The following is a 15,574-nucleotide window of genomic DNA, read 5'->3' as shown; positions in this document are numbered from 1 at the left end:
AGCGAAGCCGAGCACGGCATCAGTATCGTCAATGCAGAATTGCCAGCGAGGTGTGCATGATACCTTGGAAGCGCACGCATGGTAGTTTCGTCAGATTAGGTACCGATAGATTTTGTCAGTTTTGATAGCTAATCGTCATTGTCCTCATAAAATAGTATCGGCAAGAGCAAAATTTTTACAACACTAGTGCAAGTGAGAAAGGATGAAAACTCCGATGCCAAATTATGCACAACATGCACGACATGCACGTACACATACAGCCACCTGACAAAATACAGGCTGTCCATTAAGTCCTTGAGCAAGTTTGAAATTTTATGACTTTTCATGTTCACCTGATAGAAACAAAATGTGGATAACTTGTACAAGCAAGACTATGCTCCCTGCCACGTGTTTCGAATGTGCGACGGTTCTTTAATGATGTGTTCCCAGACAAATGGATCGGTGGACATGGACCAAATGCCCGGACACCTCATTCGCATGACCTGTTCCACTTGGACTACATTTTATGTGACGATGTAAAACTGTTGTTTACTCATCAAAACCACATTGTTTGGATGAACTTGGGGCTACTGTCACAAATGCAACTCATTAAATTACTCGGTAGCAGCTGGAGAATGTTTTCAACAAGTTGGAAAACCCGATTGAACGATGTGTTGTTGCGAATTTGGAAGCTAACTGCACACAACAGCCAGGTCCGATAGATCATCTATAACGATAAGTATGTGTTTCTAGTTCGGGTCCTGTCCTATGTTTAATGGGTGATTAATTGTATGTGCACTGCGAGTTATTTTGATAGTTAGGATTTAAATTACCAACAACAACAACAATGACACTTGCCCTCGCTTCCTTCCACCATCATCCACCAGCACCATTGCACACGTGCGTGTCAGCACGTACGTGGGTGGAGTCCAGTGTGCTAGGTGGGGCTTCTCTGGACGTTGGTGTGCTGGCTTCGCCCCAAATATGGGCACAAGCGTTACGCTCTGGCTTCGCCCAAAATATGGGCACAAGCGTTTTCGTTCTGGCTTGGCTCCAAATATGGGCATAGAGCGTTCTCATTCTGGCTGGGCTCCAAATATGGGCATAGAGCGTTCTCTCTGCCCAATGAGGGAGTGTGAGCGTGGGATAAGAGAAGCACGCGTGGGCCAAACGAGAGTTGTAGAAAGTTGAGAATTGTCTTCTGGTCTTCGGACGTCTGGTGGTCTTCTGAAGTCAGTCGTCGCCTTCCTGGGGTCCCGCCAATAGAGCGTCTTCTCTCGTGGCCTGTGTGCCTGCGAGCTTGTCCCGCGAGGATCACCTGCCTGGGCTTGGAGCGGCATTGTGTGGCTGGTTCGAGTCCTGCCACACCGGATTGTCAAAGACCGCACGAGGCGGAAAGGTCCAACAATAGGCTCTGACCTCCAGCTCGCCTTTCCTCCAGCTGGAGGCCTCCAATAAAGACCTGACAGGTCCGTTTCTTTTTGGGTGTACGTGTGTGTGTGTGTGTGTGTGTGTGTGTGTGTTTGTGGTGCCAGTCTATTAAGTAAAACTGCATAAGTGCTTGTACATAAATTGCTATTCCTTCATTATTCGGTTAACTATGCTATTCCTCCCCCGCCCCATTATAAATAAATGTCCCTTTTGTTGAATGTTCCAGCTCATTTCTGTGTTTCTTTCATTGGCTTGGCACAGTGTGTATTGAGGAATAGCAAGGCCGTAAATTGTTCATTCGGTCCGACGGGCCTTGGTAATCTCCGCTCGGGTGACACACGGTTCGGGCTCGGTAACGGCTCGTTCCGTTCGAGGTCCGTCGAGGGTGTGAATTACCCGGTAGCTTTGTCCGCATGGGTAATTAGGTATATTGAAGTTTGGCAATTGACCCTACCCCACGCGGTCGAATTATTAGCGATTCATGGTCCAGTAAGGGACCCGTGGCTTTCGGACTTATCCAAAAGGCACGACCTTAATTCCGGTGTGTTCGGTGGAGCCGACTCTACTGCTCCCTCTAGCGGTCGTGCTCGCCGCCGATACCCGGCCCCACAACAGTATTACGGAAGATGGCGGTTATGTTGAAGTCTAAACATTTGAACTGTATTGAGTAAATACTTGATTAATGATGCTTTTTTTTTAATACACCATTAATAACTTGTTTCCATCATGTGTACATCAAAGGTTACAAAAGCTCAAAGTTACACAATGACTTTATAAACAGCCTGTAGAATAATGTATCCATTGAAAGTGTACACGACAGCATAAATGGGATTGATGATAAACAATATTTACAGGTTGAAGGTTTCATTGTACCTTTTTAGCACCAAGCAAGGTCTCCAGAAAGGCCTCATGAGCTGCGCGGAACCGTCGGTCCATCATCGGAGTTAATTTCATCACAAGTTGCCAAAGAATGTACGTGTGCAGCACCCTGTCCAAGGGAAGTCATGTCTCAAGAACATAATAACTTAACATAGGCACAAAAAAATGGGCCAAAAAACACTTTTGGACCACACTTGTTTCAATCCCGTCACCACATTATTGTGGAGTTCTGGTCACTGTACTACAGGGGACCAAAATAATCTTACAAGAGACATTAAATGGTTTTAAGAGAATCAAGCACTTATCCAACATGTTTGGTGATAGGACCAGAGTGTACGTACAAGAGAACAAAAGTAAAACAGAATAGTGGGCTTTTTTTCAGGAGGACCGGTGGGTGCAAGAGCAATAGAAGATAAAAAAAATAATAGCAGTTAAAAAAAATGAAGAAAACAATGAAAAACAAGAGCGAAAATTGCATTGCGAAACATGTCCCATTCCGATGTGATATTTACAAAGTCCAAAAAGGGCATAACTCTGAAAAATTAACGAAACACCATGAAACTTGAACTTGTTCTATAACTTATAACTAGAAGGGCAATCTGTGGAGCGTATACCTCCACCGCGTAATTCCTGATCCACGCGAACATATCGGGCACAACACATTTTTGAAATATCATGCTATACACTACCGGTCAAAAAGTTTTATAACACCCCCATTTTTCCAGTGTTTACTGAAATTTAAGCAGTTTAATGTTTCAATGCACTCTGAAATTAAAGCATAGAACAAATAAACAATTGCAGATAAAAACAGAAATCATGGAATTGCTTTGTTGAACAAAATTTAATCTAAATTTTTGACTCATCAAAGTAGCCACCTTTAGCAGATACAACAGCCGAACATACTCGTGGCATTCTTTCCACAATGGAAATCAAATATTGTTCGGAAAGTTCTTCCCAACACTTACAGAAGTTCCCACAAATGTGTTGCACTTGTAGGTTGCTTTGCTTTTCACCCTTCTGTCCAGTTCATCCCAAACCAGCTCGATGGGGTTTAAGTCTGGAGCCTGTGCTGGGAATTCCATGATTTGAAGCCTACTGTCTTGTTCTTTTCTTCTAAGGTAGATCTGACATAACCTGGAGGTATGTTTTGGGTTGTTATCTTGCTGTAGGATGAACCCCTGACCCAATAGACGTAGACCAGAGGGTATTGCATGTCGCTGCAAAATGCTGTGGTAGCCCTTTTGGTTCAAGGTGCCAGTCACTCTGTGCAAGTCGCAGACTCTGGATCCAGCAAAAGAGCCTCAGACCATCATGCTTCCTCCTCCATGTTTAACAGGTGGTGTCACACACTAGGAACCATCCTTTCGCCTACTCGACGGCGTACACAAACCTAAGTGATGAACCGAAGATTTCAAATTTTGATTCATCGGTCCATTAGACCTTACAGTTTTCAGTAGTCCACTGGCGGTGCTTCATGGCCCAGGCAAGCCTCTTTTTCTTATTTTGCCATCTTAGAAATGGCTTTCTTACTGCAACTCAACCTGCCAAACCTGCAGCTCGAAGTCTTCTCTTCACAGTTGAAACTGAGACTTCTTTACTTCGACCAGTGTTAAGCTGTCCTTGAAGCTCCTGTCATGTGAGCCGCCTATCGCGCAAGCTGTTGACTCTCAGAAACTTGTCTGCTGATTGTGTTGTGGCTTTGAGTCTGCCAGACCTCTTCCTGTCAGAGTTTCCTCCGGTTTCCAAGTGCCTTTTGATGGTGTAGAAAACTGTACTCACTGACACCTTGGATTCCTTTGCAATTTCTCCAAAGGAAAGACCTACATTTTTAAGGGTTATAATGGTCTGTCTGTCTTCCTTTGGTAATTGTCTTTTTCTCACCATTATGACACCAATATACTACTTCCTGTAGTGCAATATTGTCCAAATAATGCTTCAGAGGGTGAAGCAACAAAGTCTGTTCCAACACTGCTTTTATACAGACAGAGGGTTTGTAACTAATCAACAAAAGTTGGGACACCTGTAGGAATTGTTTGCATCAACTTTCAAGGCTTAATTTACTTCCATTGCTACAGAACAGCTGCAGTTGCTAACCCATTACTTGTTTCCTGAAAAGGGCCTTTTTAACAACTCTGAAATTTACATTATTTTTCAGTTTTTGGTAACCTAAACTTTTTTTTAACCTCTGGCAGTTTACCGCTTAGCTTTGTACCATTTCAGGTTATTCACTGGACTTGAACTGCTTAAATTTCAGTCAAAACTGGAAAAATAGAGGTGTTCTAAAACTTCAGACCGGTAGTGTGGATCGTTTTTGGCCCCATCTCTCAATGGTGAAGAAGCACTTTGAAAATTAAAAAATTCTCGCATCCAGATCTTCACGAAAATCAAACCAATTCGGTGTGGTTACATCCTCAACCTGTCCACCAAGTTTCATCCGAATCTGTCCACAACTTTTTGAGATATCATGTTATATATTAGTGTAGCCCTATCTCTCAACGGTGAAGAATCACTCCAAACATTATGAGATCCGGATCCGGATCTTCACCAAAATTTAATCGCTTCGTCCTTGTCACACACTGAACTTGTCCACAAAATTTCATCCGGATTCATCTAAACTTTTTGAGATATCCTGCACACAAACAAACAAACAGACAGAACGGGGTGAAAACATAATCTCCTTCACCTTCAGTGGCGGAGTTAATAAAGCCAGGTACGAAGTTCCAGTTGAATATGTTAAAGAGTAAGAGAAAAAAAAAGTTTGAGAAACCACAGATGGGACAGACGGAGAGCAAACCTATAATCCTCTCTGGTGAAAGCATATGGGGACTAATAAGTATTGGGAGGCAGACAAGTTTAAAAGTACAGCTGAATCTCAATCGTAGAAACATGGGTATACCTGTTATAGTTCTTGTGTGAATTCATTTCATGTGGGGCGATGAGTTTATCAGTCTGCTCGTTTCATCGAGTTATCCCCGTTTAGTCTATAATCTTTAACTTTGATTTGACATTTGTGTCTCAATACGAATATGGGACTTTCGAAATGACGTGTGAATGCAAAATGAGGCCTTTTGCACACGCGCTATGTGTGTGTCTGTGTTTTTACATCAATTTGGTTCTGCTCAATTTTGACCTGCCATTCCTTGCGTGAAATCTGCAATTTTCAGCATTTATACGAAAAAGTGGCAATTTTGATATGTTTAACCATAATTATGTTCCTGAATGCAAATCGCACTCATGAGAATATAGAAATATGAGAGGAGTCGGGTTCGTAGCATTTCCTGTTAATACAATTATCTAGCAGCGGCCGTGCTTATAGCTAACACACACACACACGCTTCACCTAGTTCGCCTTCCCAAAGACACAGACGTTTAACGTCCACCAACTGATGTTGGCAGACGGGACGCCCAGTTTAACGTCCATCCGAGGGACGACATACATTGATAAATCGCCCTACCTGTGAAACACCGGGATGACAGTTTATATCTGGGACGAGATTTGAACTCAGGCTGGACAGCTTTGGGGTGAGTGTGCATAACGAATGGGGTTATGCATCTAATAAAGGTCGCAATTGGGCCATAAGGGTGTCAGGGGAAAATATCGCGCGTCACGCATGAAGCCATGGCTGGGAGAAATGGCATTTGAGGCCCGAAGGTACAAGTTATAAACAATCCATGTACGGTCCACAAATTCTTACAGCTAGAAAAATCAGATAGGTATTGCGATAAATCATTCATGCATAAAGACTCATTTGAGCACCTTATCTAGAGGCCTGGCAAATTGAGATGGCTCAGATCCCTTTGTCTGTGGGGAACGTGAAAAGCATAAAATGCCTCAAGGACGTCAGGTTTCCTCCAAATTTCTTTCAGTTTAGTGTTAAACAACAGTAGCGACTGTTTAGAAAGGTAATCGTACTTTGTAAGGAATTGACAGAATAGTTTTGGTTATATTAATTTTTACTTCTGGTAGATGTGCCTCACGAAACTCCACGCTGAGATATTTATACACCTTCACACAGATTTCAGCCAAGGAGGAAATCCTCCAAGGGGAATGGGACAAATCAAGTAGCTACATCGTTCGTCGTGTGCTCCTTAGTTCCGCTGGCAAGTTTGGTCGAGATTGGAGAAGTAACGACCGAATGTATCATGATCAGACATACAGACAGACAGACAGACAGACAGACAATAAATTGCGTGTTTTAGTGTGATGGAACCACACTCGGTGACGTAATGTTTCGAGCACCCGCTCGGAGTCTGGGAGGTTGGTGGTTCAAACCCCGACCGAATCATACAAAAAATAAAACTTTATTGAAAAAAAAAAATGATAGTACATGCTGTATCCTTGCTTGATGCTCATCATTTATAAGGATAGTATATGGAAAACAAATCTGGGAAGGTAATTGCAAACAACCCAGTGTAACCCTTACCAAGAAACTGCTTTGGCAGCACCGATGCTCTGTGAAGAGTACGGAACAAGATTATTTTTAATTTTTTTTTTTAACAATACATATATAACAAGAGCGTGAGTGAGCACAATATACACCCAAAAAAAGTCTCTGTGACACACACACACACACACACGCGCGCGCACGTACACGCACGTACGCATGCACACACACACACAATTATATATTCAAACACGTCAATTTATGAAGAACAAGAAGGTATATATATATATACAGAATTGTGCTACTACATGGAAAACAGCATCCTCGTTGCCATGGCAACCACTTTAGATGACAAATGTATGTCGCGACACACCGTCTCCACAGTCTGTACCTATGTACCAAGTATGAAACGTGAAAGTTGAAAACTTTGGGAGTTAGAGTGCGGACAGGAACGGACAGACAGATGACCGGTATCACATAATATGCCCCGATATATATATTGGGCGAAGCCTGGTGTTGGCGCAGTGGTAAGGGCAGTGGCTTGGGACCCAAGAGGTCCTGAGTTCAAGCCCCGTTGGGACACTGAATTAATATATGTATGTATATGTGTATATATATATAGTGTGTATATATATATATATATATATATATATATATATATGTGTGTATATATATATGTATCTATATATATATATATATATGTATCTATATATATATATATATGTATCTATATATATATATATATATTTATATATGTATGTATGTATATATATATATATATATATATATATATATAACCAAGTCGAAAACACCAGGGGGTTGACTCAGCCTGCCATCCTTCCGAGGTCGGCGAAATGAGCACCAGTTGTACTGGGCCCGGTGTATGCCCCGGTTAGAATAGGTGTACCATATCCCTGTGTGTCGTAAGAGGCGACCAGGGTTGCGTCAGGAAGGGCATCCGGCGTAAAAACCTATGCCAAATCATTATGCGGACAACAAAACGAATTTCCATACCGGATCGGTCGAGGCCCGGGTTACCAACGACCGCCACCGTTACCGTGGGTCAGCAGGGTACCAGTGGAAATTGTGCTACTGCTGGACGAAGGAGGGGAAGGAGACGGGGAAGGCGAGTCCAGAGGCAGTGGGAGAGGGGAAGGGGGTAGAGTGTGGAGGTGAGAGTTGGAACTCTGAATGTTGGGACGATGACTGGCAAAGGGCGAGAGTTGGCTGATATGATGGAGAGAAGAAAGGTGGACATACTGTGTGTACAAGAGACCAAGTGGATGGGGAGTAAGGCGAGGAGCATTGGAGGTGGTTTCAAACTGTTCTACCATGGTGTGGATGGGAGGAGAAATGGTGTCGGGATAATCCTGAAGGAAGATCATGTCAAGAGGGTATTGGAGGTGAGGAGGGTGTCTGACCGAGTGATGAGTGTGAAGTTGGAAATTGAAGGGGTGATGATGAATGTCATCAGTGCATATGCCCCACATATGGGGTGTGAGATGGAATATAAAGAAGATTTCTGGAGTGAGTTAGATGAAGTGGTGGAGAGTGTATCCAAGGATGAAAGAGTGGTGATTGGAGCAGATTTCAATGGACATGTTGGGGAAGGGAATAAAGAGGATGAGGAGGTGATGGGGAGGTACGGTCTCAACAAGAGAAATGTGGAAGGGCAAATGGTGGTAGAGTTTGCAAAAAGAATGGAAATGGCAGTGGTAAACACGTATTTCAAGAAGAAGGAGGAACACAGGGTGACATACAAGAGTGGAGGAAAGTGCACACAGGTGGATTACATCTTAAGTAGGAGATGCAACCTGAAAGAGATTAGTGACTGTAAGGTTGTGGCAGGGGAGAGTGTAGCTCGACAGCATCGATTGGTGGTCTGTAGGATGACTTTAGAGGTGAGGTTGAGGAAGAGAGTGAGGGCTGAACCAAGGACCAGATGATGGAAGCTGAAGGAGGAAGACTGTTGCGTGAAATTTAGGGAGGAGGTGAGACAGGCGTTGGATGGTGGTAAAGATGGGTGGGATGATTGGGCAACGACAGCAGAAGTTGTGAGGGAGATAGCTAGGAAGGTACTTGGTGTGACATCTGGACAGAGGAAGGAAGATAAGGAGACTTGGTGGTGGAATGAGGAAGTACAGGAAAGTATAAGGAAGAAGGGGTTGGCTAAAAAGAAGTGGGATAGTCAGAGAGATGAAGAAAGTAGGCAGGAGTACAAGGAGTGGCGGCGAAAAGCAAAAGAGAGGTGGCAAAGGCCAAGGAAAAGGCATATGATGAGCTGTATGAGAAGTTGGATACAAAAGAAGGGGAAAAGGATTTATACCGATTGGCAAGACAGAGGGACCGAGCTGGGAAGGATGTGCTGCAGGTTCGGGTGATAAAGGACGCAAATGGGAATGTGCTGACGAGCGAGGAGAGTGTGTTGAGAAGGTGGATGGAGTACTTTGAGGAGCTGATGAATGAAGAAAATGAGAGAGAGAGAAGGTTGGAAGAGGTGGAGATAGTGAATCTGGAAGTGGGGTGGATCAGTAAGGATGAAGTGAGGACTGCTATGAAGAAGATGAAAAGTGGAAAGGCGGTTGGCCCAGATGGTATACCAGTGGAGGCATGGAAGTGCTTTGGAGAGATGGCAGTGGGGTTGTTAACCAGATTGTTTAATAAAGTCTTGGAAAGTGAGAGGATGCCGGAGGAGTGGAGATTAAGTGTGCTGGTTCCGATTTTCAAGAATAAGGGTGATGTGCAGAGCTGTGGAAATTACAGAGGGATAAAGTTGTTAAGCCACACCATGAAGTTGTGGGAAAGAGTAGTGGAAGCTCGGTTGAGAGGAGAGGTGACGATCTGTGAGCAGCAATATGGGTTTATGCCAGGAAAGAGCACCACTGATGCGATGTTTGCTTTGAGAATGTTGATGGAGAAGTATAGGGAAGGCCACAAGGAGTTACATTGTGTGTTTGTGGATTTAGAGAAAGCTTATGATAGGGTGCCAAGAGAGGAGTTGTGGCATTGTATGAGGAAGTCGGGAGTGGTGGAGAAGTATGTGAGGATCGTGCAGGATATGTATGAGGACAGTGTGACAGCGGTGAGGTGTGCGGTAGGAATGACGGACCGGTTTAAGGTTAAAGTGGGATTGCACCAAGGATCGACTCTGAGCCCTTTCCTGTTTGCAATGGTGATGGACAGGTTGACGGACGAGATCAGACTGGAGTCTCCATGGACCATGATGTTCGCGGATGACATCATGATCTGTAGGGAGAGTAGGGAGCAGGCTGAATCGAGCCTTGAGAGGTGGAGGTACGCACTGGAGAGAAGGGGAATGTTAGTCAGTAGGAGAAAGACGGAGTACATGTGCGTAAATGAGAGGGAGGGTGGTGGTATGGTGCGGTTGCAAGGAGTTGAGGTGGGGAAGGTGGATTGGTTTAAATACTTGGGATCAACTGTCCAAAGTAACGGAGAGTGTGGGAGAGAAGTGAAAAAGAGAGTGCAGGCAGGATGGAGTGGGTGGAGAAGAGTTGCAGGAGTGATTTGTGACAGAAGGGTAGCTGCAAGAGTGAAGGGGAAAGTATACAAGACGGTAGTGAGACCAGCTATGTTGTATGGTTTGGAGGCGGTGGCGCTAACAAAAAGACAGGAAGTAGAGCTGGAGGTGGCAGAGTTAAAGATGCTGCGATTCTCGTTGGGAGTGACGAGGATGGATAGGATAAGAAATGAGTGTATTAGAGGGACAGCGCAGGTAGGACGGTTTGGAGACAAAGTGAGAGAGGCGAGATTGCGATGGTTTGGACATGTGCACAGGAGGGAAACGGAGTATATCGGGAGAAGGATGTTGAAGATGGAGCCGCCAGGCAGGAGGAGAAGAGGAAGGCCAAAGAAGAGGTTCATGGATGCGGTGAGGGCGGACATGCGGGTGGTTGGAGTGTCAATGGAAGATGTGGAGGATAGAGCAAAATGGAGACAGTTGGTCCGCTGTGGCGACCCCTAGCGGGAGCAAGCCGAAAGAGGAAGAAGAAGATATATATTGGGCGAATAAAAATGGCAGCAATTTTGGTCTCCCTCACCCAAGTCTTATCCAGAGACTAAAGCCCCAAATGAATGTAAGTTACAGTTCATGAGCAACAATCCATCTTCATGTCATCAGGCTAGAAAAAAAACAAAACAAATCAATCCCTGTCCTTTGGTGAAATTACTGGGTTTGAGAAAACATTCAATATGCCGATACTTTTGCCAAACAATTGACAATAACAACCGCACATGAAAGAGTGGATTTCTCTGCATACCGCAGTCAAAACAGTAAGTTCAAATGGTTACGTGGAATGGATCAGTATACGTACCCTTTGTCGGTAGAAACAATGAGTCGAGAGATGTTCTTTAGGTATGGCACAGCAAAGACAACGAGCGACTCATCGCGCTGCAAAGGAACCGGATGCAGAACGTTTTGTAGGAGGCGACGCCAATCCACTGCTGGACACAAGGTCTGCCAAACACAAACACCCCCTCCATTCACAATGGGTTCATCATGAAACTTACAACTGCCACTAATATTATGGAATTAAAAGAAGTACAGGAGAAGGAAAGTTTCAAAAAAGAGGCCATTTGGCCAAACATGTCTGCATTTCCTTTAATCATCTAAACATAAACTGCTACTAGCTATCACCACATCCCATTAGTTATATGTATCACTTTACTTGTGCTCTCTGTACTGACCCCATTCTGACCGTTGACTTGATCTACTTTTCACCCTTATTTTGCATTGGAGTGACATTTGCTGACTTCCAGGCAGATGGAAGATGGCCAAAGCAGAAGTGCAGACTGATGAGATGAGCACAGACAGAGGAGAAGCAAGAGCATCAGAACAGGATCTGAGAATTTGGGCACAGACGCCATCTGGGTGCATTGCCGACGAAGAATGGAGGATGGGACAGAACCTTCCCTGCCTTCTCGGGTGTGAAAGACACAGAGCCGAGATGGCAGCAGGTACGAAGGGGTAAAGTGGGACAGAGCGGGATGACTTGCGTACATGAGATTTGGAAACAAATGCCGAGTTGAGACATTGTTTTATCTCAAGGAAAGTCTGATTTGAGGGGTGTCGAGGGAGGTGGGGTTGAGTGGGACAATACACTAAAGAGACACTTGACAAGACACCACTCAGACTTTGAGGAAAGACACTCGTTGGAGATTACAGCCTCAAGAATAGCGATATGATGTTTTCTGGCTTTCTTCAAGATGGACACACAGTTGTTGCGAGTCTTATGGAGTGAGGTGAGGTTGACTGCAGTTGGGTTCGTCTTTCATGCGAACAAATCAACTTGCTTGGCTGTAACCACCTCACCACAGGATCGAGCGCACCTGGGCCGAGAGGACGGACAGGATAGCCGCAAATGGGATGGGATAAATTGGTGCATGAGAGAAAGTATTCGTCGGTGGACTCGATATCAGATGCTGTGTATAGAAACCCAATCATTTGGTGAGGGCAGATTGCAATCTCTTCCAGTTGGTGTGTGCAAACAACCAGATTCTGCAGCGTCGCGTCCGCTCTCTAACAGTAGCATGGAGATGTGAGCCGTTACAAGTAAATGATCAGAGGAACCAAGAGGGGCGGAGGAGAAACCGGAGAGGCTGAATGGAAAATTGGTCATTACTAGATCCAAGAGGAATGGTGTACCAGTTGCAGAAATCCAGTTTGGAAGGTTTACAGATTGGGTCATACTCACAGAGTAGCCTGAAGCTTTTGTTGCAGAGCTAACACCCAGCCTGCTGGCATAATGGCAGTTATGGAGTAATAATCAATGGGTGGACGGTACACCACACAGACAAACATTACATGGTTGGAGAGGGGTGTACAGACAGCTACATTGAGGGGAATTTATGTACTTCTCCAATAACATGCTCCCAGGGGGTGTAACTGATGTTTCATGTTTAATCATTTCATTTTTACCTCCACCACCGAAGGTGAAGGACGTGATGCTTTCACCCCTTTCTGTCTGTATGTAACTTGCAAAATCGAACATTTTTCGAGTACATTGGTCAGTCGATTTTGTTATTCTGTCTGTCTGTCTGTCTGTCTGTCTGTCTGTTTATCGCCTGCAGGTCATAATTTTAATCGAATGTTCACGAAACTTCACCAAATGGGAAAGTTTGTCATATGGAAGAAGCCTATTGTTGTTGAGGTCAAAGCATCAAAAGGTCAACAAGGGCCAAAGGTCAACAAATTAGGTGAGATTTCTAAAATCCTCAATTTTTATCCCATTGACTTGAAATTTGAAGAGGATTTATATTTCATGTCACTGAATTCAACCACCAATTATTTTTTTGAGGTCAAATTTGTTTTATGTATTTTGCAATTATCATGCTCTGCACGACGTCATCTTCTTCCTGTTTGTTTGTCTTTTTGTGTGCAGAATATCTCAAAAAGTTGCAGACGGATTTGGATAAAATTTTGTGGACAAGTTGGGTGTGTGACAAGGACGAACCGATTAGATTTTGGTGTAGATCTTGATCCGGATCGGCTACTAGAATTTTTTTCAGTTATTCTTTACCATTGAGAGATGGGGCCAAAAACAATATATAGCACGGGTATCTCAAAAAGTTGTGCACGGATTCGGATTAAACTTGGTGGACAGGTTCAGTGTGTGACAAGGACGAACTGTTTAGATTTTGATAAAGATCCAGATTCGGATCTGATAAAAAAAAATTTTAAACTGATTCTTCACCATTGAGAAATAGGGCTGAACTGATAAATAGCACGATATCTCAAAAAGTTGTGGACGGATTCGGATGAAACTTGGTGGACAGGTCGGGTGTGGCAAGGACGAATTGATTCGGTTTTGGTGAAGATCTGAATCCGGATCTGAATATGAAGATTATTTGATTTTTAAAGTGATTCTTCACCATTGAGAGATTGGGCCAAAAACAATATAGTACTGTATAGCATGATATTTCAAAAATGTATTTGACCTGATATGTTCTCGTGGATGAGGCATTACGTGGCAGAGGTATGCGCTCCATCGAGTGCCCTTCTAATTAATACTGTACTGCAGTAAAACGTCAGCTGCATCTCCGATAAATAAACTAGTAATAGTGGGGGCTCTTAGCAATTTTACCGTTACAAGTCGGAAGAAAGCATAATTTTTTCATGCAGCTACATTACCCTGTTTTAAAGATTTTTAGTCATGGAGCCACTCAAAAATGTCAACCTCTGCCGAAATACAGGGTGCCAAAATTCGGAAGGCCCCTGCGTCATCCCGTGCTCCTTTTTTGCTGGAGGAAGGGCTTAGAATGACGACCACGCCTCTGACGTGCTCCAATTCTGATGGAGGAACAGCAGAACGCTCCTTAAAATGGCGGCGGTAAGTCGAAAATTTGAATTCTCCGACATCACCTTCAGTGTCAACATGCAGAAATGTGAAATATTTCATGATTGCTTTAGTGATAATGTGAATAATGTCAACAATTTATGTAACAGCATGCAACTTATAGACCACTAACATAGTTTTCGGACCAGTTTCATGGCTCAGTTGTCAGCCTTCTCTTTTTCGGCTGGATTCAAACTCTCGAATCCAACACAAGTCTCGATATCATGCCCCCTTCGAGATTTTGTGGCCTAAACAAACGTTTTCTATACCAGATAGGATATCCAACAGGTTTCAGCACACAAGTTAGACATAACTTTGGAAGTGTTATGGGTCAAAATGAGCAGCGATTCTCGGGTCACTGTGCATGAATTTTGTGTTTCGGGCGGATGCTCTAGCGATCTTTTTCGCTTTGTCAGGAGATTTGATATGCCAAAATATCATTTTTGACATCCTGAACCCCAACGCGGAAGAGGCATTCGCCGGAAAGTCGCTGGCCGCACTAAATTACCCGGCAATTGGATGGAGTTCCTTTGTGACTCGGAGAATAAGGAGGAACTATTCTGCTTTCTCTCGTCGAAAGTCCACGGCCATATGTTTCCAGACAAGGAGATGTATATTACATCTGGTGAGTTCAGTTGTCCCCTCAATTTTCGAGTTTATACAATGCACTTGGGATACGGGACCTTGTCATGTTGTTTCAGATGCGACGCTCCCCCTGGGTTTTTTGTCCATCTGTTCTTCTTCTTTTGGCTGCTCCTGTTAGGGGTCGCCACAGCGGATCATCCATTATGATCCGCATAGTGATTTGGCACAGGTTTTACGCCGGATGCCCTTCCTGACACAACCCTGGTCACCTCTTACGACACAGGGATATGGTACACCTATTTTAACCGGGGCATACACCGGGCCCAGTACACTGGTACTCACTTCGCCGACCTCGGAAGGATGACAGGCTGAGTCAACCTCCTGGTGTGTATTAATTCAAGCGGCCAATGGGGCTTGAACTCACTACCTTTTAGATCCCAAGCCGCTACCCTAACCACTACGCCAACACAAGGCTGTCCATCCATCTGACAAATTGAGGGCAACATTAATTGATATATTTTGGTATATGTGGATTGAGATTAAATTCGCCAACATATTTCTACTTCGAGTACCTGAACATTAATGTGTACTATACTGATTTTCAGGGGAGTCAGTTGTGTGCAAGGGTTCGCTACATCCCATGTCAGATTGTAACCATGAAAAGGCTGACACGCGAATAATGATCCATCTGATCCATGCGCTTGAATACGGCTGTGGAAGTGTCTTGGTACGTACTGTTGATACCGACGTCGTCATCATTCTCTGCGGTATGTACCATGAGCTGAATGAGAAACATCCCGACATGAAAATATGGATTGAATTTGGAATGGGGAAGTCATTCTGCCTGCACAGCATCAGTGCCATCTGTGGAAATCTGGGACAGCGTATGTCCAGAGGACTCTTGATGTTCCACGCTTTGACTGGTTGCGACACGACGTCAGCTTTCAAAGGAAAGGGAAAGAA

The 15,574-nt window shown here is 44.1% G+C and overlaps 1 protein-coding gene across 4 annotated transcripts in view; it reads right to left on the bottom strand.

Annotated features, from left to right (window-relative positions):
* Window positions 1-15,574, bottom strand: part of LOC147019086 (endothelin-converting enzyme 1-like) — an 88,661-nt gene that overhangs the window by 17,000 nt on the left and 56,087 nt on the right. For all 4 annotated transcript variants that reach the window (XM_085899333.1, XM_085899335.1, XM_085899334.1 and 1 more), the window contains 3 exons: window positions 11,006-11,148; window positions 2,284-2,398; window positions 1-63 (listed from right to left, as the gene is read on the bottom strand). The exon at window positions 1-63 is cut by the window's left edge and continues 51 nt beyond it. In XM_085899333.1, coding sequence (XP_085755459.1) covers window positions 1-63; window positions 2,284-2,398; window positions 11,006-11,148 — 321 coding nt within the window. The remainder of the gene's footprint in view (window positions 64-2,283; window positions 2,399-11,005; window positions 11,149-15,574) is intronic.

The sequence above is a fragment of the Eptatretus burgeri genome, chromosome 10 (assembly GCF_056783735.1).
Source record: "Eptatretus burgeri isolate ZD-2024b chromosome 10, Ebu_testis_v1, whole genome shotgun sequence".
In the NCBI taxonomy this organism is placed as follows: domain Eukaryota; kingdom Metazoa; phylum Chordata; class Myxini; order Myxiniformes; family Myxinidae; genus Eptatretus; species Eptatretus burgeri.
The sequence above is the reverse complement of the archived record's forward strand: the minus strand, read 5'-3'. Positions and strand labels throughout refer to the sequence as shown.